Source organism: Salvelinus fontinalis, chromosome 15 (genome assembly GCF_029448725.1).
Source record: "Salvelinus fontinalis isolate EN_2023a chromosome 15, ASM2944872v1, whole genome shotgun sequence".
Classification (NCBI taxonomy): Eukaryota; Metazoa; Chordata; class Actinopteri; order Salmoniformes; family Salmonidae; genus Salvelinus; species Salvelinus fontinalis.
The window spans coordinates 3,727,936-3,752,667 of record NC_074679.1 but is presented as its reverse complement, the minus strand read 5'-3'; the positions used below and the strand labels follow the sequence as shown (position 1 = coordinate 3,752,667).

Genomic DNA, 24,732 nt, shown 5'->3' with positions numbered 1-24,732 from the left:
AGGTCAGAACGTGACAGTACCTCCCCCCCAAGGTGCGGACTCCGGCCGCAAAACCTGAACCTATAGGGGAGGGTCTGGGTGGGCATCTGGTGCTGGACGTGGACCCCACTCCACCATAGTTTTAGTCCGCTTCTGTGGTCTCCTAGGAACGGTGACCCTCCTAAATGACCCCACTGGACTGAGGGGCAGCTCCGGACTGAGGGGCAGCTCCGGACTGAGGGGCAGCTCCGGACTGAGGGGCAGCTCAGGACTGAGGGGTAGCTCAGGACTGAAAGGCAGCTCCGGACTGAAAGGCAGCTCCGGACTGAAAGGCAGCTCATGACTGAAGGGCAGCTCATGACTGAAGGGCAGCTCATGACTGATGGGTAGCTCATGACTGAGGGGTAGCTCATGACTGAGGGGTAGCTCATGACTGAGGGGTAGCTCAGGACTGAGGGGTAGCTCAGGACTGAAAGGCAGCTCATGACTGAAGGGCAGCTCCGGACTGAAGGGCAGCTCCGGACTGGCGGGCGGCTCTGGCAGCTGCTGACTGGCGGGCGGCTCTGGCGGCTCCTGACTGGCGGACGGCTCTGGCGGCTCCTGACTGACGGACGGCTCTAGCGGCTCCGGACACAAAGCAGGCTACCTAAATATGGTTCCCAATCAGGGACAACGATTGACAGCTGCCTCTGATTGAGAACCATATTTAGGTAGCTTGTTTTGTGTTGGGTTTTGTGGGTGGTTGTTTTCAGTCTTTGTGTGTCTGCACCAGATAGAACTGTTTCGGTTGTCACTTTTGTTGTTTTGTATTTTTGAGTGTTCACCTTTATTAAAGTAAGATGAACAATTACCACGCTGCGCATTGGTCCTCCGATCCTTCTAACTTATCCTCCTCAGACGAGGAAGACGACAGCCGTTACAGAAAAGGAAAATGGGGAGCCCCTCTCTCGCGTGCAGGAAACATTCAGAGGACACCTGACTACTTTTGAAACATCTCGCTAATTTTTCAAAATAAAAGCCTGAAACTATGTCTAAAGCCTGGTCACAGCCTGAGGAAGCCATTGGAAAATGAATATGGTTGATACCCCTTTAAATGGAGGATAGACAGGCCAGCAAACACAGATGTAAAAAATATATATATCACTTCCGGGTTAGATTTTCTCAGGTTTTCGCCTGCAGAATAAGTATTGTTATACTCACAGACAATATTTTGACAGTTTCGGAAACTTTGGAGTGTTTTCTATCCTAATCTGTAAATTATATGCATATTCTACGATCGGGGCCAGAGAAAATGTCCGTTTACCTTGGGAATGTTATTTTAAGAAAATAAAAAAATTCTGACCCCTACTGCTAAGAGGATTTATTAAACAATTTAAAGGCAATGCTACCAAATACTAATTGAGTGTATGTAAACTTCTGACCCACTGGGAATGTGATGAAAGATATAAAAGCTGAAATAAATCATTCTCTCTACTATTATTCTGACATTTCACATTCTTATTAAACTAAAGTGATCCTAACAGACCTAATGACAGGGAATTTTTACTCTGATTAAATGTCGGGAATTGTGGAAAACTGAGTTTAAATGTATTTGGCTAAGGTGTATGTAAACTTCCGACTTCAACTGTAACTAGAGAGATAAAGTTGAAGACTTTTGTGTGTTCTTTATTAAGGAAGCAATTGAGTCTTTTGCTTGTTTGTTCTCTTTGCTCAGAGAAGGAAGCTTGTGGTGTTTTTCCGAGAATGTCTTGTTGAATGGTATTCCCCTTGAGACAGAGTGTGTGTGAGAGAGAGAGAGAGTGCGTGCCAATACTGGTCAACCAGCACTATAAAAGACAGGCACTAGGACCCCACACTATTCTACGGTTCCAGAGGCGGTTTCCCAGATCGAAACAGACTGGGAGAATTCCCACTATTCCACCTGTATTCCCGACGGGATAACCGTTCTGCGTATTCCAGGCGGGAGAACCGCGTTTGCAGGTATTTAGAAGTATTTTTTTTTGGTTGATCAGATTATTGAGAGATTATAATAGTTGTTTATTGTTATAGGTATCTTATTGTTACTACATTTTCTAGATATTGATCTATTCTCATCATAACATATAGCTGACTACTGTCTATTCATTTCATGAACTATTCTGTGGCCCCCCAAAAAATAGTCCGTTTTAAATGAATGAGAGTGTAATTATTAGACTCTTTCAGAGGTAATTCGCCTCCTGTCCTGTGCTTAATGTTTCACTCTGCTTTAATCTCGACTCTGATTTCGACCCTATTACAGCATGGCAATGGAATGCATCAATAACTGCTGCAAAAGCTTCCTAGGCAATGACAAGGCAATCAAACAGCCAGGTAAACTTTATTAACTTGATAAATATTTAAAAAATATTGGAAACTATGCTGGATTATTCAGTGTGTTATATAGCCTTACATCCTTCTGACAATTGTTTGTTAAATGAAATTGATTTGAGAACAAAACACCATTTTGTTTTTACTTTCATGTAAGTGGTTAATTTTCCATTTCAAATAGTCAAATATAGGATATTTCTCTAATGACATGTGATAGGTGAATAGTATGTGATGAATGTCCTGTACTCTGTAGAGTTCACATTGAAAATGCCCCCTGGGAGAGGAATTATCTCTTTCAATAAGTGGGATATAAACTACACTGAACAAAAATATAAACACAACATGTAAAGTGTTGGTCCCATGTTTCATGAGGTGAAATAAAATATCCCAGAAATGTTCCGTGTGCACAAAAAGGTTATTTCTCTACATTTTTGTGCACAAATTTGTTTACATCCCTGTTAGTGAGCATTTATCCTTTGCCAAGATAATCCATCCACCTGACAGGTGTGGCATTTTAAGATGCCGATTAAACAGTATGAATATTACACAGGTGCACCTTGTGCTGGGGACAATGAAGGGCCACTCTAAAATGTGCAGTTTTGTCACACAACACAATGCCACAGATGTCTCATGTTTTGAGGGAGCGTGCAATTGGCATGCTGACTGCAGGATTGTCCACAAGAGCTGTTGCCAGAGAAATGAATGTTAATTTCTCTACCGTAAGTCGCCTGCAACGTCGTTTTAGAGAATTTGGTAGTACGTCCTACCGGCCTCCCAACCGCAGACGACGTGTAACCACGCCAACCCAGGACCTCCACATCTGGCTTCTTCACCTGCGGGATCGTCTGAGACCAGTCACCGGGACAACTGATGAAATTGAGGAGTATTTCTGTCTGTAATGAAACCCTTTTGTGAGGAAAAAGTCATTCTGATTGGCTGGGCCATCGCTGACTCTGCCCAGTCATGTGAAATCCATAGATTAGGGCTTCATTTATTTATTTCAATTGACTGATTTCCTTAAATCAGCTGTAATTCAGTAAAAATCATTGAAATTGTTGCATGTTGCATTTTGATATTTGTTGTTCAGTATATTTTAACTGATCTATGTATGTCCTACTCTGTAGTGATAACGGTGAAGATGTCTCCTGCCAGAGCCATCTCAGGTGACCTCAGGAAGAGTATAGGGGTATCGGAGGACTATCTCCTCTCTAAACTCCCACCGGGTGGGAAAGACGTTCCATTTGTCATCCCCACGTTCAAACCTTCCTACATCCAACCGCCAGACTCACGTTACCTCGGCTACCAGACACCGTGGCTACACAGTACGAACCAATCAATCCATTTTTTTTATTTATACAACCACCATTGTCTGGGCTTTTTTTTAAGATCGAAAATCCATATAAAACCATGTTTTATTACTAAGGGACAGTCCTAAATGTACATGTTTTACTATATAATGTCTTCCATATAGCCACATTTCCTAGTCTTCTTACATGCTCCTTCCCTATCAAGGTGTTTCGGTACTTTTCTTGCGCTTTTCTGCACGCTTAACTATACAGTCAACTCTATCCTGCCCTCTATCAATAGTGACGATGGTGGTAGGTGGACCTTTTGTCCAGATCTGCAATAGGTTAATTAACTAGCAATCATGGCACACATAAAATCATTCAAATATGCACACGTTTTCTATCTAACGTCACAAGAACATAGAGGGATAGCTGATAGGCAGCGGAGAGGCATTACGCAATTAAGAACTGTCAAGACATGAGAGACACAGCTCAAAAAGCCCCCCTATTGATCTTCTTTAAGCCGTACACATTTAATTTACTATATTTGTATAGCGTGTTTGCCTTTCATGCCAGTGACTCGGTTTCACTTCCTTGTCCTGCCTTTTGCTATATTGGTGTCAGAAGTGAGAATGGCGGTAGTGCGGCCTTTGGAACGCACGGTTTCGGACGTGCTAGGGGGCTGAGTAGTCGAAGCACAGGAACTTGCCTTCAAGTACGGAGGGGGCAGCGTAGAAAAACTCGCTATATGAGCCACATTACAATTCCCAGCAAGTGGGTTAACCCTACTGGCGTGATGTATAGGGTGTTTCACGCCAGTGACCCGAGTTCTATTCCCTGCCCCAGCGTTCGCTACTATACCAAAAGGCTAAAACCTCTCTTGGTGAGGTCGCTAGGTGATGTTACAAAGGGTACCGTCCTGGCTAGCATCACTTTTCAAAACAAAAAATCCTCTTATACAGTTAATGACATTTGTATGGCCTTAGGGAGAGTAAAACTTTCCTACTTAGACTACAAACACCACAATCCAAATTAATATTTGTATTATTGTTTTTCAAGTGAGTACAATTTTACTCTAGGCTGTAAACTGCAGTGAAAACGCCATTTCAATAACGGCATTATTTGAATATTTCTCCAATGGTGTGTCTTTTCATATGAAATAACGTGTACATTATTTATTTTTTTATCTTACAATACATTTCGTTTAAGGTCTAGAAAGGCACAGCACAGGACAGTCTGTCTGCATTTTTTTTTTACTTCTGACACTCTTGCGTTGTCTTTTGCGGACCATCATTCTCCCAAGTCGTCCTATATAGTGTAGACACAGAACTATGCTTCCAGCAGGCCCCGTTATTCAGAGGAAGCTTAACTACCATTCTGCCTCTTTTCTGATCCGAGCGGCTATTCCTCGACCTAGAACCTAACCTAACGCTTCAATATAGCCTACATATTTGTCATTTAACTTTTAAATGCCCATACCCGTAGAAATAAATTTTTTTTCAAGCTTAGTATGACGTATTTGGGCTTGAAGTGACAACCCGAACTGGCAGCTTCGTGCAAATTCTTGCCAATGGTGTGTCTTTTCCTATGAAATAACGTGTACATTATTTATTTTTTTAGCTTACAGTACATTTCGTTTCAAGGCTGGGTTTTATTTGAATGGTACCCCCCACCAGCATGGCATTGTTTATTAATGAAATCAGGTACACCTGCAAAGTTTGCGAGTCGCGACTGAGCTGAGCAACATAACAGATCTTCTTTGGCTACAGCGAAGATGGGGGATGAATGAATATAGTTCACTCAGGCCTTTTTACCGTTCAATATTTTTAAAGGTGCGGGTCTCCCATCGACACCAATGTAATAGCAGCTGGGTCTGGTCTACTTAGTTCATTGACTTTCAGTGAACCAGGAAAAAAACGAACAGCTGGAGTGGGTTGTCTCGCTTCCTCTTCCGTCTCAGTTTTTAGCCGTAGTCTACACTTGGCACCTTCACTTTTTTTTCACTAGCAAATGATCATAATCGATTGGATAATTTGTTAAGTTTCACTTATTTTTTTCGCTAGTCTGTATTTAAAAAATATATATATACACTGAGTATAGGAAACACTAAGAACGCCTGCTCTTTCCATGACATAGACTGACCAGGTGAATCCAGGTGAACGCTATGATCCCTTATTGATGTCACCTGTTAAATCCATTTCAATCAGTGTAGATAAAAGGGGAGTAGACACGTTAACAAAGAAGGATTTTTAAAGCGTTGAGACAATGGATTGTGTATGTGTGCCATTCATACGGGTGAATGGGCAAGACAAAATATGTACGTAACCTTTGAACGAGGTATGGTAGTCGGTGGCAGGCGCACTGGTGTTGTGTCAATCAATCAATCAATCAAGTTTATTTTATATAGCCCTTCGTGCATCAGCTAATATCTCGAAGTGCTGTACAGAGACCCAGCCTAAAACCCCAAACAGCTAGAATGCAGGTGTAGAAGCACGGTAGCTAGAAAAAACTCCCTAGAAAGGCCAAAACCGAGGAAGAAACCTAGAGAGGAACCAGGCTATGAGGGGTGGCCAGTCCTCTTCTGGCTGTGCCGGGTGGAGATTATACCAGAACTATGCCAAGATGTTCATGGTCAAATAATAATCATGGATAATTTTCAGTTGGCTTTCATAGCCGATCATTAAGAGTTGAAAAACAACAGGTCTGGGACAGGTGGCGGTTCCATAACCGCAGGCAGAACAGCTGAAACCAGAACAGCAGCAAGGCCAGTCGGACTGGGGACAGCAAGGAGCCACCACGCCCGGCAGTCCCGACGTATGGTCCCAGGGCTCAGGTCCTCCGAGAGAAAGAAAGAGAGAAGGAGAAAATTAGAGAGAGCCAAGATTTTCAAAATGTTCATAAATGACAAGCATGGTCAAATAATAATCAGGAATAAATCTGTTGGCTTTTCATAGCCGATCATTAAGAGTTGAAAACAGCAGGTCTGGGACAGGTAGGGGTTCCGTAACCGCAGGCAGAACAGAACAGTCAAGAACTGCAACGCTGCTGGGGTCCCCCCCCCCACACACACACACAACAGTTTCCTGTGTGTATCAAGAATGGTCCACCAAATGACATCCAACTGACTTGACACAAACGTGCAACTCAATATTAGGAAGGTTTTCTTTAATGGTGTTTTGTACACCCAGAGTGTAAAATTGCGTTTGATATGATTGCATTTTTAGGAACACCACCCCAAGATGAATGGTTTTGACCAGAATCAAACTGTCTCTAATATTACATTTACATTTATCTAATATCACAATAATGTACCAACTGTGCATTAATTATGTTGATAAACTCTGTGTGTAGCCCAGGTTTAGGTGATGTGTCCTGTAACTTCTGACCTGTGACCTCTAACCTTTGTGAACCCTGGGTTCAGCCAGTAGCACCTATGCAGAGAGGAAGGCTGAGCTGTCAGGGGCCAATCACATCATCTATAACCCTGACTCCTCCCCCAACATGTGTCCCAGGACAACACCACACAGCACCCTGAAAAAGACTCCCCGTGGATCAGGTGTGTACTGTAATATCACCCGAACACCTTACTGTAATACCACCCGAACACCTTACTGTAATATCACCCTAACACCTTACTGTAATATCACCCGAACACCTTACTGTAATATCACCCGAACACCTTACTGTAATATCACCCGAACACCTTACTGTAATATCACCCGAACACCTTACTGTAATATCACCCGAACACCTTACTGTAATATCACCCGAACACTGTACTGTAATATCACCCGAACACTGTACTGTAATATCACCCGAACACCTTACTGTAATATCACCCGAACACTGTACTGTAATATCACCCGAACACCTTACTGTAATATCACCCTAACACCTTACTGTAATATCACCCTAACACTGTACTGTAATATCACCCGAACACCTTACTGTAATATCACCCTAACACTGTACTGTAATATCACCCTAACCCTGTACTGTAATATCACCCTAACACTGTACTGTAATATCACCCTAACACCTTACTGTAATATCACCCGAACACCTTACTGTAATATCACCCGAACACCTTACTGTAATATCACCCGAACACCTTACTGTAATATCACCCGAACACCTTACTGTAATACCACCCTAACCCTGTACTGTAATATCACCCGAACACCTTACTGTAATATCACCCTAACACTGTACTGTAATATCACCCTAACCCTGTACTGTAATATCACCCTAACACTGTACTGTAATATCACCCGAACACCTTACTGTAATATCACCCTAACCCTGTACTGTAATATCACCCTAACCCTGTACTGTAATATCACCCTAACACTGTACTGTAATATCACCCGAACACCTTACTGTAATATCACCCTAACACTGTACTGTAATATCACCCTAACACTGTACTGTAATATCACCCGAACACCTTACTGTAATATCACCCGAACACCTTACTGTAATATCACCCTAACACTGTACTGTAATATCACCCTAACACTGTACTGTAATATCACCCGAACACCTTACTGTAATATCACCCTAACACTGTACTGTAATATCACCCTAACCCTGTACTGTAATATCACCCTAACACCTTACTGTAATATCACCCTAACACTGTACTGTAATATCACCCGAACACCTTACTGTAATATCACCCTAACACTGTACTGTAATATCACCCGAACACCTTACTGTAATATCACCCGAACACCTTACTGTAATATCACCCTAACCCTGTACTGTAATATCACCCGAACACCTTACTGTAATATCACCCGAACACCTTACTGTAATATCACCCTAACACTGTACTGTAATATCAACCGAACACCTTACTGTAATATCACCCTAACACTGTACTGTAATATCACCCTAACACCTTACTGTAATATCACCCGAACACCTTACTGTAATACCACCCTAACACTGTACTGTAATATCACCCTAAAACTGTACTGTAATATCACCCGAACACCTTACTGTAATACCACCCTAACCCTGTACTGTAATATCACCCTAACACTGTACTGTAATATCACCCTAACACTGTACTGTAATATCACACTAACCCTGTACTGTAATATCACCCTAACGCTGTACTGTAATATCACCCTAACCCTGTACTGTAATATCACCCTAACACTGTACTGTAATATCACCCTAACGCTGTACTGTAATATCACCCTAACGCTGTACTGTAATATCACCCTAACCCTGTACTGTAATATCACCCTAACCCTGTACTGTAATATCACCCGAACACCTTACTGTAATATCACCCTAACACTGTACTGTAATATCACCCGAACACCTTACTGTAATATCACCCTAACCCTGTACTGTAATATCACCCGAACACCTTACTGTAATATCACCCTAACACTGTACTGTAATATCACCCTAACCCTGTACTGTAATATCACCCTAACGCTGTACTGTAATATCACCCGAACACCTTACTGTAATACCACCCTAACCCTGTACTGTAATATCACCCTAACACTGTACTGTAATATCACCCTAACACTGTACTGTAATATCACCCTAACACTGTACTGTAATATCACCCTAACCCTGTACTGTAATATCACCCTAACACTGTACTGTAATACCACCCTAACCCTGTACTGTAATATCACCCTAACACTGTACTGTAATATCACCCTGACCTCTAACCCTGTACTGTAATATCACCCTAACCCTGTACTGTAATATCACCCTAACACTGTACTGTAATATCACCCTAACACTGTACTGTAATATCACCCTAACCCTGTACTGTAATATAACTCTAACCCTGTACTGTAATATCACCCTAACCCTGTACTGTAATATCACCCTAACCCTGTACTGTAATATCACCCTAACACTGTACTGTAATATCACCCTAACACTGTACTGTAATATCACCCTAACCCTGTACTGTAATATAACTCTAACCCTGTACTGTAATATCACCCTAACACTGTACTGTAATATCACCCTAACCCTGTACTGTAATATCACCCTAACCCTGTACTGTAATATCACCCTAACACTGTACTGTAATATCACCCTAACACTGTACTGTAATACCACCCTAGTACTGTAATATCACCCTAACCCTGTACTGTAATATAACTCTAACCCTGTACTGTAATATCACCCTAACCTTGTACTGCAATACCACCCTAGTACTGTAATATCACCCTAACCCTGTACTGTAATACCACCCTAACACTGTACTGTAATATCACCCTAACACTGTACTGTAATATCACACTAACACTGTACTGTAATATCACCCTAACCCTGTACTGTAATATCACCCTAACCCTGTACTGTAATATCACCCTGACCCCTGACCCCTGACCCCTGACCCTGTACTGTAATATCACCCTAACACCTTACTGTAATATCACCCTAACACTGTACTGTAATATCACACTAACCCTGTACTGTAATACCACCCTAACACTGTACTGTAATATCACCCTAACCCTGTACTGTAATATCACCCTAACCCTGTACTGTAATACCACCCTAACCCTGTACTGTAATATCACCCTAACCCTGTACTGTAATATCACCCTAACACTGTACTGTAATATCACCCTAACACTGTACTGTAATATCACCCTGACCCTGTACTGTAATATCACCCTAACACTGTACTGTAATAAGTGCACGGTATGCGCTTGATGCTCCTTTCCAATAGATGTTGAGGGTCTGATTCTAGTCACATGATGATCGATGCTCGACTGCTGCTCTGACCATAATAATCTCATCATTTAGACTGACTACCGGTATCTGGGAGTTGCTGTCTGGAGCGCGTGTACCAAGACCTGAGTAGGCACATTTGATATTTAACGGAACAGTTTTTGTAACAAAACTATCCGTGGAGTTGAAAATGCGATGGAAAAAAATTAGTATTCGGTATATTTTTTTTAAAAGTACATTTTGTTGGCACTATATCAAGTCAGTTTGGTGGAAACATCACGGGTGGAAAAATTCACATACACTGCTCAAAATGACCTCCAGCAGGCCACAAATGTGCATGTGTCAGCATATGGTCTCACAAGGGCTCTGAGGATCTCATCTCGGTACCTAATGGCAGTCAGGCTACCTCTGGCGAGCACATGGAGGGCTGTGCGGCCCCACAAAGAAATGCCACCCCACACCATGACTGACCCACCGCCAAACCGGTTATGCTGGAGGATGTTTCAGGCAGCAGAACGTTCTCCACGGCGTCTCCAGACTCTGTCACATGTGCTCATGTGCTCAGTGTGAACCTGCTTTCATCTGTGAAGAGCACAGGGCACCAGTGGCGAATTTGTCAATCTTGGTGTTCTCTGGCAAATGCCAAACGTCCTGCACAGTGTTGGGCTGTAAGCACAACCCCCACCTGTGGACGTCGGGCCCTCATACCACCCTCATGGAGTCTGTTTCTGACCGTTTGAGCAGACACATGCACATTTGTGGCCCGCTGGAGATCATTTTGCAGGGCTCTGGCAGTGCTCCTCCTTGGACAAAGGCGGAGGTAGCGGTCCTGCTGCTGGATTGTTGCCCTCCTACGGCCTCCTCCACGTCTCCTGATGTACTGGCCTGTCTCCTGGTAGCGCCTCCATGCTCTGGACACTACGCTGACAGACACAGCAAACCTTCTTGCCACAGCTCGCATTGATGTGCCATCCTGGATGAGCTGCACTACCTGAGCCACTTGTGTGGGTTGTAGACTCCGTCTCATGCTACCACTAGAGTGAGAGCACCGCCAGCATTCAAAAGTGACCAAAACATCAGCCAGGAAGCATAGGAACTGAGAAGTGGTCTGTGGTCACCACCTGCAGAATCACTCCTTTATTGGGGGTGTCTTGCTAATTGCCTATAATTTCCACCTTTTGTCTATTCCATTTGCACAACAGCATGTGAAATTTATTGTCAATCAGTGTTGCTTCCTAAGTGGACAGTTTGATTTCACAGAAGTGTGATTGACTTGGAGTTACATTGTGTTGTTTGAGTGTTCCCTTTATTTTTTTGAGCAGTGTATATTCTTTATGTAGATTTTTGAATATTAGCATAAAAATCTGTCGCCAATTGGATGGAACCCTACGTGCTGTTTTGCAATATTTTGAATCTGAGCTTCCGTTTGAGATTTTTCAAAATTTTCGACAGTTTGCGGTTATCTACCGTTCCCATTATTTTTGCGTTATGAATATAGTGTGAGGAGAGCCCAAGACCTCTGAAATCAGGTGTAATAACTAGAATATCAGATAAATAAAATAGAAAATCATCACACTAAGAAAGGTTCACATTGTATAATTTAGATTTAGATATTCCTGTGTCTTTTAAATTCCGTTTAACCGTTGGCTTGGCTTTCAGGTGGGAATATGAAGACTGGAAGACAGAGTCTGAGCAAATCCATGTTTGATCTGTCCAACTCCAGCCACATACAGGTGAGGTTTTATGTTTATGTAATATTCATTGTAATATTTATTTAACTCGGCACCTGCGAAACCGCACAGTAAACCAAGCCTAACAGCCTAACCTATGAGCTGCCTATATCTGTCCTCTTAAATCATTGTGCGTCACTTGTATCATCAATGTTTTCATTGACCGTTACTCAACTCTCTGTCTGTAAAAGACGGAGCAAATCTCTGTTGATTGTGTTAAATGAAGTGGAAATCAATCACATGTATATGTAGTGTATTACAAAGGGTTTGTTTAAGGCTGTCTGGGTGGGGTTCTCTTCGCTGTATTAGTAAAGGATATCGCGTAGTCCTGTATCGTAGCCGCGTGTCATCAACAACCCATTGGTTACCAGGTGTATTATATATATAGCGATAGTTTAGCTGTTATGAATACTCCGTGTCTCGCGCCAAAAAAACTACAAGAAACATTACAATCTCTCGTAAACCTCGTCATAAATAACGTGATAAACTTCAGTGCTTCCGTCTGAACTAATAGCACTCGTGAGTTGCATCTCAAATGGCGTTATATTGCCTTTCATAGTGACCTATGGGCCCTGGTCAAAAGTAGCGCCAGTAGTTTTTTTGTCCTGTCCTTAGTGTATTGTTTTTTTTTTATAACGCCTTATTGGGGAAACTACCTTTACAACTGTTGCTGTGTTTAGTGGTAGTGTAATTATGCATACCGTAGATACTAATAGAGAGGCTGTTTGAGTATCCTGTTCATGTCCTGTTGACTTTCTCTTGATATCATGCAATGTTGTCTCTGTGTTTTGTTGCGACATTGCGTCCAGTGTTTAAAACACGTTGTGTTTATCCCGATTGCAGTGTTATGACAGCAGTGCTTCATCCTCCAAGAGGGACTCCCTGGAGAGCAGCCGTAGTCTTGGTAACCGTCACACACACACACACACACACACACACACACACACACACACACACACACACACACACACACACACACACACACACACACACACACACACACACACACACACACACACACACACACACAGGGTTTGACATAAATCACATTTCGATTATGTCAAACAGAACACGCAACTCATGTCATGAAGCAGTCAATTTCAAACATTTGCCAAAATGCAATTCACGGGAAAACACCATTCTAAACAGCACACCTGGGAAAAACACCATTCTAAACAGCCCACCTGGGAAAACACCATTCTAAACAGATCACCTGGGAAAACACCATTCTAAACAGAGCACCTGGGAAAACACCATTCTAAACAGAGCACCTGGGAAAACACCATTCTAAACAGAGCACCTGGGAAAACACCATTCTAATCAGAGCACCTGGGAAAACACCATTCTAAACAGAGCACCTGGGAAAACATCATTCTAAACAGCCCACCTGGGAAAACACCATTCTAAACAGAGCACCTGGGAAAACACCATTCTAAACAGAGCACCTGGGGAAACACCATTCTAAACAGCACACCTGGGAAAACACCATTCTAAACAGCCCACCTGGGAAAACACCATTCTAAACAGAGCACCTGGGAAAACACCATTCTAATCAGAGCACCTGGGAAAACACCATTCTAAACAGAGCACCTGGGAAAACACCATTCTAAACAGCACACCTGGGAAAACACCATTCTAATCAGAGCACCTGGGAAAACACCATTCTAAACAGCCCACCTGGGAAAACACCATTCTAAACAGCACACCTGGGGAAACACCATTCTAAACAGCACACCTGGGAAAACACCATTCTAAACAGCCCACCTGGGAAAACACCATTCTAATCAGAGCACCTGGGAAAACACCATTCTAAACAGCACACCTGGGGGAAAACACCATTCTAAACAGCACACCTGGGGAAACACCATTCTAAACAGAGCACCTGGGAAAACACCATTCTAAACAGCACACCTGGGAAAACACCATTCTAATCAGAGCACCTGGGAAAACACCATTCTAAACAGAGCACCTGGGAAAACACCATTCTAAACAGCACACCTGGGAAAACACCATTCTAATCAGAGCACCTGGGAAAACACCATTCTAAACAGAGCACCTGGGAAAACACCATTCTAAACAGCCCACCTGGGAAAACACCATTCTAATCAGAGCACCTGGGAAAACACCATTCTAAACAGAGCACCTGGGAAAACATCATTCTAAACAGCCCACCTGGGAAAACACCATTCTAAACAGCCCACCTGGGAAAACACCATTCTAATCAGAGCACCTGGGAAAACACCATTCTAAACAGAGCACCTGGGAAAACACCATTCTAAACAGCCCACCTGGGAAAACACCATTCTAAACAGAGCACCTGGGAAAACACCATTCTAAACAGCCCACCTGGGAAAACACCATTCTAAACAGCCCACCTGGGAAAACACCATTCTAAACAGCACACCTGGGAAAACACCATCCAGAACTATGAACCATGAAATACCATTATCCCTCCTCCACCAAACTTTACACTTGGCACTATGCATTGGGGCAGGTAGCGTTCTCGTGGCATCCACCAAACCCGTTTCATGGAGCTCACGACAAACAGTTATTGTGCTGACGTTGCTTCCAGAGGCAGTTTGGAACTCGGTAGTGAGTGTTGCACCCGAGGACAGACCATTTTTTCGCACTACCCGCTTCAGCACTCGGCGGTCTCATTCTGTGAACTTGTGTGGCCTACCACTTCGTGGCTGAGCCGTTGTTGCTCCTAGACGTTTCCACTTTACAATAACAGCACTCGACCAAATTTGACAAACTGACTTGTTGGAAAGGTGGCATCCTAAGACGGTGCCACATTGAATGTCACTGAGCTCTTCAGTAAGGCCCATTCTACTGCCAATGTTTGTCTATGGAGATTACATGGCTGTGTGCTCGATTTTATACACCTGTCAGCAACGGGTGTGGCTGAAATAGCCAAATCCACTAATTGGAAGGGGTGTCCACATAGTATAAGTCAAACATACACCCAACAATATACAACAAATTCAAGAATTCCACAATGCAGATCGATATCCAAACAAACACTCATGAATTTCTGGTCAACAGCAGACCACCCTGCATCCCACTGCTGGCTTGCTTCTGAAGCTAAGCAGGGTTGGTCTTGGCCAGCAGCATACCACCCTGCATCTCACTGCTGGCTTGCTTCTGAAGCTAAGCAGGGTTGGTCCTGGTCAGCAGCAGACCACCCTGCATCTCACTGCTGGCTTGCTTCTGAAGCTAAGCAGGGTTGGTCCTGGTCAGTCCCTGGATGGGAGACCAGATGCTGCTGGTAGTGGTGTTGGAGGGCCAGTAGGAGGCACTGTTTCCTCTGATCTGAAATAAATATCTCAATGCCACAAGGCAGTGATTGGGGATATTGCCCTGTGTAGGGTGCTTTCTTTTGGATGGGACTTTAAACGGGTGTCCTGACTGTGTTCACTAAAGATCCCATGGCACTTATCCTAAGAATAGGGGTGTTAACCCTGGTGTCCTGGTTAAATTCCCAATCTGTCCCTCATACCATCATGGCCACCTAATCATTTCCAGCTTCCAGTTGGCTCATTCATCCTCCCTCCTCTCCCCTGTAACTATTCCCCAGCTCATTGCTGCTTAAAAAATTATATCTTACTCTTAGAAAAAAAGTACAATCTAGAACTGTCCCCATAGAAGAATGCTTTTTGGTTCCAGGTAGAACCTTTTTCGTTCAATGTAGAACGCTTTCCACAGAGGGTTCTACCTGGAACCCAAAAGGGTTCTACCTGGAACCCAAAAGGGTTCTACCTGGAACCCAAAAGAGTTCTCCTATGGGGATAGCCGAAGAAACCTTTTGGAACCCTTTTTTTCTTGGAGTGTAGGCCACAAGGTTGTGTTTTCCGTTGAGCTAACGTACGTCTCTGTGCGCTCGTCTTGTAGAGTCCATCACGTTGTCAGGCGATGAGAGGGAGCAGAGAGAGCTGGGGAAGGTGTGTGTCCGGCTGAATTACCAGGAGGCCCAGGAGCAGGTGTGGATCACGTTGGTACAGGTACGGTTACAGGCCGGGAGGAGGGGTGAGGATGAGGGATTGGGGGACTAAAGGGACCATTGTACCTGACCGGCTAGGTGGCTGAATGGAGCCTCTGTCTCAGACTGTTGGAACAGAAACCAGGGCCCAGAAACTCCATCTCAATATCTCCTCTCTCTTCACAAGTCACTGCACTGTTAACTTCTGAGAGGTTACTCACTCAAGAGGAATAATGATGAACAACAATTTCATATAACAAAACGATTACAACGTAGAGACACTAACAAGTAAATGGCCTGCCACACAAGTCCCAGTATAATAAATACACTATGATACCTAGCACACCCTCTAACTATGTAGCCAGCCCTCCAACTCTGTAGCCAGCCCTCCAACTCTGTAGCCAGCCCTCCAGCTCTGTAGCCAGCCCTCCAACTCTGTAGCCAGCCCTCCAGCTCTGTAGCCAGCCCTCCAACTCTGTAGCCAGCCCTCCAGCTCTGTAGCCAGCCCTCCAGCTCTGTAGCCAGCCCTCCAACTCTGTAGCCAGCCCTCCAACTCTGTAGCCAGCCCTCCAACTATGTAGCCAGCCCTCCAACTCTGTAGCCAGCCCTCCAGCTCTGTAGCCAGCCCTCCAGCTCTGTAGCCATACCTCCAGCTCTGTAGCCAGCCCTCCAACTCTGTAGCCAGCCCTCCAGCTCTGTAGCCATACCTCCAGCTCTGTAGCCAGCCCTCCAACTCTGTAGCCAGCCCTCCAGCTCTGTAGCCAGCCCTCCAACTCTATAGCCAGCCCTCCAACTCTGTAGCCATACCTCCAGCTCTGTAGCCAGACATCTAACTGTGTAGCCAGACATCTAACTGTGTAGCCAGACATCTAACTCTGTAGCCAGACATCTAACTCTGTAGCCAGCCCTCCAGCTCTGTAGCCAGACATCTAACTCTGTAGCCAGCCCTCCAACTCTGTAGCCAGACATCCAACTCTGTAGCCAGCCCTCCAGCTCTGTAGCCAGCCCTCCAGCTCTGTAGCCAGCCCTCCAACTCTGTAGCCAGCCCTCCAACTCTGTAGCCATACCTCCAACTCTGTAGCCAGCCCTCCAGCTCTGTAGCCAGACATCTAACTCTGTAGCCAGACATCTAACTGTGTAGCCAGACATCTAACTGTGTAGCCAGACATCCAACTCTGTAGCCAGCCCTCCAGCTCTGTAGCCAGACATCTAACTCTGTAGCCAGACATCTAACTGTGTAGCCAGACATCTAACTCTGCAGCCAGACATCTAACTGTGTAGCCAGACCTCTAACTCTGTAGCCAGCCCTCCAGCTCTGTAGCCAGACATCCAACTCTGTAGCCAGACATCTAACTGTGTAGCCAGACATCTAACTGTGTAGCCAGACCTCTAACTCTGTAGCCAGCCCCCCAACTCTGTAGCCAGCCCTCCAACTCTGTAGCCAGACATCTAACTCTGTAGCCAGACATCCAACTCTGTAGCCAGACATCTAACTCTGTAGCCGGACCTCTAACACTGTAGCCGGACCTCTAACACTGTAGCCGGACCTCTTACTCTGTAGCCGGACATCTAACTCTGTAGCCAGCCCACCAACTCTGTAGCCGGACCTCTAACTCTGTAGCCAGACATCTAACACTGTAGCCGGACCTCCAGCTCTGTAGCCAGACCTCTAACTCTGTAGCCAGCCCTCTAAGTCTTCTTTGTCTCCTTCTCTCAGTGTAAGGATGTGTCCCTCGCTCAGAACAGCAGTAAGCAGCAGAAGATTAGCTTTAAAGGCATCATCACTATGAGCAAACCGGTACAGTTCAAGAGCTCCGTCAAGGAAGGTTCTCCGGTAAGTTATTTAAATCAAATCAAATCAAATGTATTTATATAGCCCTTCGTACATCAGCTGATATCTCAAAGTGCTGTACAGAAACCCAGCCTAAAACCCCAAACAGCAAGCAATGCAGGTGTAGAAGCACGGTGGCTAGGGAAAAACTCCCTAGAAAGGCCAGAACCTAGGGAAGAAACCTAGAGAGGAACCAGGCTATGAGGGGTGGCCAGTCCTCTTCTGGCTGTGCTGGGTGGAGATTATAACACAACATGGCCAAGATGTTCAAATGTTCATAGATGACCAGCATGGTCAAATAATAATAATCACAGTAGTTATTTAGTGCATCCCAACCACATCTTAGCCTGGTAGCAGATCTGTTTGTGCTGTCTTGCTAACTCCTATGGTCAGTGATGTAGGAAAGACAACGCAAACAGATCTGGCACCAGGTAACTCTATGTACTGTACAATAACTCCAGTAACATCCAGATAGACTATCATCAGCCCTGGTGGTTCCACACCTGTTTGTGTTTGTTTGGCCTATAGCAAACGTCTACAGTTGTTGTCATGCAATGACCATGGGAGTTGAAAAGACAGCTGTCACGAAACAGGCTCAAAGCTCATAACAAAAGGGAGACAACATGGAGATAAGGAATAACAAAATATATTTAATTAACTAAGGTAACCTAAATGCAATTAACAGTGGTGTGTGTAATCAGTAATCAGTAGTGTAAGTGAGTGTTTTGCATGCATAAATGCAGGGTGTTGAAAGGTGCCAAAGCAAACAACCAAAAGGCCACAAAAATACCACAACAAAATCTATGAAGGTGTCTGCATGGAGAGAGTCTCCCCAGTGTATGTAGAAGAGGTCTATTGATCCTGGGACACACTCGGGCCCAGGTGTTTCCCATGTAACTGACGAACCTCCCAACTCCGCCCACCGGCATCCTAATAAGGAGACAAGAGCACAGAGAGAATATGGCAGACAGAGTGGGAGGGTCATCACACAGCACAAAGATATCTGGAACCAGGCTACTCTAGCATGACCTCACCTATCTAAAACACTGGACCACTGGAACCAGGCTACTCTAGCATGACCTCACCTATCTAAAACACTGGACCATGGGAACCAGGCTACTCTAGCATGACCTCACGTATCTAAAACACTGGAACACTGGAACCAGGCTACTCTAGCATGACCTCACCTATCTAAAACACTGGACCACTGGATCCAGGCTACTCTAGCATGACCTCACCTATCTAAAGCACTGGAACACTGGAACCAGGCTACTCTAGCATGACCTCACATATCTGGAACACTGGAACCAGGCTACTCTAGCATGATCTCACCTATCTAAAACACTGGACCACTGGAACCAGGCTACTCTAGCATGACCTCACCTATCTAAAACACTGGACCACTGGAACCAGGCTACTGTAGCATGACCTCACCTATCTAAAACACTGGACCACTGGAACCAGGCTACTGTAGCATGACCTCACCTATCTAAAACACTGGACCACTGGAACCAGGCTACTGTAGCATGACCTCACCTATCTAAAACACTGGACCACTGGAACCAGGCTACTGTAGCATGACCTCACCTATCTAAAACACTGGACCACTGGAACCAGGCTACACTAGCATGACCTCACCTATCTAAAACACTGGACCACTGGAACCAGGCTACTGTAGCATGACCTCACCTATCTAAAACACTGGACCACTGGAACCAGGCTACTGTAGCATGACCTCACCTATCTAAAACACTGGATCACTGGAACCAGGCTACTCTAGCATGACCTCACCTATCTAAAACACTGGACCACTGGATCCAAGCTACTCTAGCATGACCTCACCTATCTAAAGCACTGGAACACTGGAACCAGGCTACTCTAGCATGACCTCACATATCTGGAACACTGGAACCAGGCTACTCTAGCATGACCTCACCTATCTAAAACACTGGACCACTGGAACCAGGCTACTCTAGCATGACCTCACCTATCTAAAACACTGGACCACTGGAACCAGGCTACTGTAGCATGACCTCACCTATCTAAAACACTGGACCACTGGAACCAGAGTACTGTAGCATGACCTCACCTATCTAAAACACTGGACCACTGGAACCAGGCTACTGTAGCATGACCTCACCTATCTAAAACACTGGACCACTGGAACCAGGCTACTGTAGCATGACCTCACCTATCTGAAACACTGGACCACTGGAACCAGGCTACACTAGCATGACCTCACCTATCTAAAACACTGGACCACTGGAACCAGGCTACTGTAGCATGACCTCACCTATCTAAAACACTGGACCACTGGAACCAGGCTACTGTAGGATTACCTCACCTATCTAAAACACTGGACCACTGGAACCAGGCTACTCTAGCATGACCTCACCTATCTAAAACACTGGACCACTGGAACCAGGCTACTCTAGCATGACCTCACCTATCTAAAACACTGGACCCCTGGAACCAGGCTACTCTAGCATGACCTCACCTATCTAAAACACTGGACCACTGGAACCAGTCTACTCTAGCATGACCTCACCTATCTAAAACACTGGACCACTGGAACCAGGCTACTGTAGCATGACCTCACCTATCTAAAACACTGGACCACTGGAACCAGGCTACTGTAGCATTACCTCACCTATCTAAAACACTGGACCACTGGAACCAGGCTACTCTAGCATGACCTCACCTATCTAAAACACTGGACCACTGGAGCCAGGCTACTCTAGCATGACCTCACCTATCTAAAACACTGGAACCAGGCTACTCTAGCATGACCTCACCTATCTAAAAACACTGGACCACTGGAACCAGGCTACTCTAGCATGACCTCACCTATATAAAAACACTGGACCACTGGAGCCAGGCTACTCTAGCATGACCTCACCTATCTAAAACACTGGACCACTGGAACCAGGCTACTCTAGCATGACCTCACCTATCTAAAACACTGGACCACTGGAACCAGGCTACTCTAGCATGACCTCACTTATCTAAAACACTGGACCACTGGAACCAGGCTACTCTAGCATGACCTCACCTATCTAAAACACTGGAACCAGGCTACTCTAGCATGACCTCACCTATCTAAAAACACTGGACCACTGGAACCAGGCTACTGTAGCATGACCTCACCTATCTAAAAACACTGAACCACCGGAACCAGGCTACTCTAGCATGACCTCACCTATCTAAAAACACTGGACCACTGGAACCAGGCTACTGTAGCATAACCTCACCTATCTAAAACACTGGACCACTGGAACCAGGCTACTGTAGCATGACCTCACCTATCTAAAACACTGGAACACTGGAACCAGGCTACTCTAGCATGACCTCACCTATCTAAAACACTGGAACACTGGATCCAGGCTACTCTAGCATGACCTCACCTATCTAAAACACTGGACCACTGGAACCAGGCTACTCTAGCATGACCTCACCTATCTAAAACACTGGACCACTGGAACCAGGCTACTGTAGCATGACCTCACCTATCTAAAACACTGGACCACTGGAACCAGGCTACTGTAGCATGACCTCACCTATCTAAAACACTGGAACACTGGAACCAGGCTACTCTAGCATGACCTCACCTATCTAAAACACTGGACCACTGGAACCAGACTACTCTAGCATGACCTCACCTATCTAAAACACTGGAACACTGGAACCAGGCTACTCTAGCATGACCTCACCTATCTAAAACACTGGACCACTGGAACCAGGCTACTGTAGCATGACCTCACCTATCTAAAACACTGGACCACTGGAACCAGGCTACTGTAGCATGACCTCACCTATCTAAAACACTGGACCACTGGAACCAGGCTACTCTAGCATGACCTCACCTATCTAAAACACTGGACCACTGGAACCAGGCTACTGTAGCATGACCTCACCTATCTAAAACACTGGACCACTGGAACCAGGCTACTGTAGCATTACCTCACCTATCTAAAACACTGGACCACTGGAACCAGGCTACTCTAGCATGACCTCACCTATCTAAAACACTGGACCACTGGAACCAGGCTACTCTAGCATGACCTCACCTATCTAAAACACTGGACCACTGGAACCAGGCTACTGTAGCATGACCTCACCTATCTAAAACACTGGACCACCGGAACCAGGCTACTGTAGCATGACCTCACCTATCTAAAACACTGGACCACTGGAACCAGGCTACTGTAGCATGACCTCACCTATCTAAAACACTGGACCACTGGAACCAGGCTACTCTAGCATGATCTCACCTATCTAAAACACTGGACCACTGGAACCAGGCTACTCTAGCATGACCTCACCTATCTAAAACACTGGACCACTGGATCTAGGCTACTCTAGCATGACCTCACCTATCTAAAACACTGGACCACTGGAACCAGGCTACTGTAGCATGACCTCACCTATCTAAAACACTGGACCACTGGATCCAGGCTTCTGTAGCTTGACCTCACCTATCTAAAACACTGGACCACTGATGGTCAGTTAACTAATAGCTTCACATCCAATTCAAGTAGAAGTTCTGATTAACAGGTTTCTCCCATTCTAGACATTGGTGATCTGTTTGATAGGCAACATGTGTTTGATAGAGAGGAAAGGTCTCTGGCAGCTGATCTCATTCCTCTCTCTCCCCTGGCCGTTATTTTACCTGCTCAGGGCCTGTATCCACAAAGTGTCTCTGAGTAGGAGAGCTGATCTAGGATCAGTTTAGCCTTTTAGATCATAATGAATGAGATGATATGGACAGATCCGAGATCAGAATGAATGATATGATATGGACAGATCCTAGATCAGAATGAATGAGATGATATGGACAGATCCTAGATCAGAATGAATGATATGATATGGACAGATCCTAGATCAGAATGAATGATATGGACAGATCCTAGATCAGAATGAATGAGATGATATGGACAGATCCTAGATCAGAATGAGATGATATGGACAGATCCTAGATCTAAATGAATGATATGGACAGATCCTAGATCAGAATGAATGTAAGATGATATGGACAGATCCTGGATCAGAATGAGTGAGATGATATGGACAGATCCTAGATCAGAATGAGATGATATGGACAGATCCTAGATCATAATGAGATGATATGGACAGATCCTAGATCATAATGAATGATATGCACAGATCCTGGATCAGAATGAATGAGATGATATGGACAGATCCTAGATCAGAATGAATGAGATGATATGGACAGATCCTAGATCAGAATGAATGATATGCACAGATCCTGGATCATAATGAATGATATGCACAGATCCTAGATCAGCACTCCTTTGCTAAGATGCTTTGTGGATACATGCCCAGATCTGACCACCGCCAAGGAAGATAGAGAGAGAGAGATCTCCTCAGAGCTCTTATATTCCTTAACCACATAACTGGCTTTTTAGTTGTCACTTTATCCTCTTGTCTAGCGTAGTGTTTCCGTTGTTGAGCTGTTGCAGCCCTGAAGAGTCAGACGGATTTATTAGGCCTAGAACGAGTTGGTACCAGTGAATAAAGTGCTATAGCCTAGGGAATCTAAGTGAGAACAGGGTTCATTCATTCGCTAAGAGCTATAAGGAAGTAGGTAAATAAGTCAAGAAACAAAGTGATTCTCTTGTAGCAGACTATCAGACAGAGCCAGAGTGGAATACTGTCTAAGGGCTCTATTCAAGTCTTACAGATTCTACAATATAAATGTAAAGATCATTTCACAGATTGAGCCGACATGTGCAATGTTTTTTTTACCGTGAATCTACACTTAAGCAGCAACATCGCCTTTTACATTCCAATCGCGCCGTCCAGCTGAACTTCCACCACGTGGATTGAATAGAACCCTTATCTTCTATCTCTGCTCCCTCCCTTTCTCTGCTCCCTCCCTTTCTCTGCTCCCTCCCTTTCTCTGCTCCCTCCCTCCCTCTCTCTCTCTCTCTCTCTCTCTCTCTCTCTCTCTCTCTCTCTCTCTCTCTCTCTCTCTCTCTCTCTCTCTCTCTCTCTCTCTCTCTCTCTCTCTCTCTCCCTCCTTCCCTCTCTTCTCCCTCCCCCTCCCTCTCTTCTCCCTCCCCCTCCCTCTCTTCCCTCCCTCCCTCCCTCCCTCCCTCTCTTTCTCTCTCCCCTCTCTTCCCTCCCTCCCTCCCTCCCCCCTCCCTCCCTCCCTCCCTCCCTCCCTCTCTTTCTCTCTCCCCTCTCTTCCCTCCCTCCCTCCCTCCCTCCCTCCCTCCCTCCCCCCTCCCTCCCTCCCTCCCTCCCTCCCTCCTAGGACACAGTCTTCATGGAGACCTTTGTGTTTACGTTGCGACTGCAGCAGCTGCGTTGCTGTGCTCTGGTATTCCGTCTGCAGACCCATCACCCCAGGAAGAGGACGGTGGCAGAGTGTGTCCTCTCCCTCAGACAGCTGGGCCCTGAGGAGACACAGCACTGGATGGAGCTCAGCCCCTCCTCCAAGACCACAGTAAGTATGGATTTATACAGCATAGAAATAGAATGTCTAGAATGTACATTCCAACTCAGTGGCCTTGTGGTTAGTGTCCGCCCTGAGGCTGGAAAGTTGTGGAGTTCGATCCCTGGCCGAGTCATTAAGATTAAGTTCATTTTATCGGTCAATTGTGCATAAAGGTCCAACCGAAATTTTGACTTCCACTTATAGCCCAACCCCTTCAAAAGACTGGTACATCAAGCTGCCTCACTACAGAAACAGTAGATATATTAGTGTCCTGTCCAGGGGGTGTTCTGTACATCAAGCTGTCTCACTACAGAAACAGTGGATAGACTAGTGTCCTGTCCATGGGGTGTCCTGTACATCAAGCTGTCTCACTACAGAAACAGTAGATAGACTAGTGT

General features: G+C 45.0%; 1 protein-coding gene across 1 annotated transcript in view; it reads left to right on the top strand.

Moving 5' to 3' along the window:
- The first annotated feature begins 1,858 nt into the window (after positions 1 to 1,858).
- Positions 1,859 to 24,732, top strand: part of LOC129811281 (tandem C2 domains nuclear protein-like) — a 41,617-nt gene continuing 18,743 nt past the window's right edge. Inside the window, exons 1-9 of the mRNA XM_055862456.1 lie at positions 1,859 to 1,959; positions 2,258 to 2,328; positions 3,450 to 3,647; positions 7,033 to 7,167; positions 11,994 to 12,067; positions 12,908 to 12,968; positions 15,956 to 16,065; positions 17,761 to 17,877; positions 24,152 to 24,343. Coding sequence (XP_055718431.1) covers positions 2,259 to 2,328; positions 3,450 to 3,647; positions 7,033 to 7,167; positions 11,994 to 12,067; positions 12,908 to 12,968; positions 15,956 to 16,065; positions 17,761 to 17,877; positions 24,152 to 24,343 — 957 coding nt within the window. The 5' untranslated portion in view covers positions 1,859 to 1,959; position 2,258. The remainder of the gene's footprint in view (positions 1,960 to 2,257; positions 2,329 to 3,449; positions 3,648 to 7,032; positions 7,168 to 11,993; positions 12,068 to 12,907; positions 12,969 to 15,955; positions 16,066 to 17,760; positions 17,878 to 24,151; positions 24,344 to 24,732) is intronic.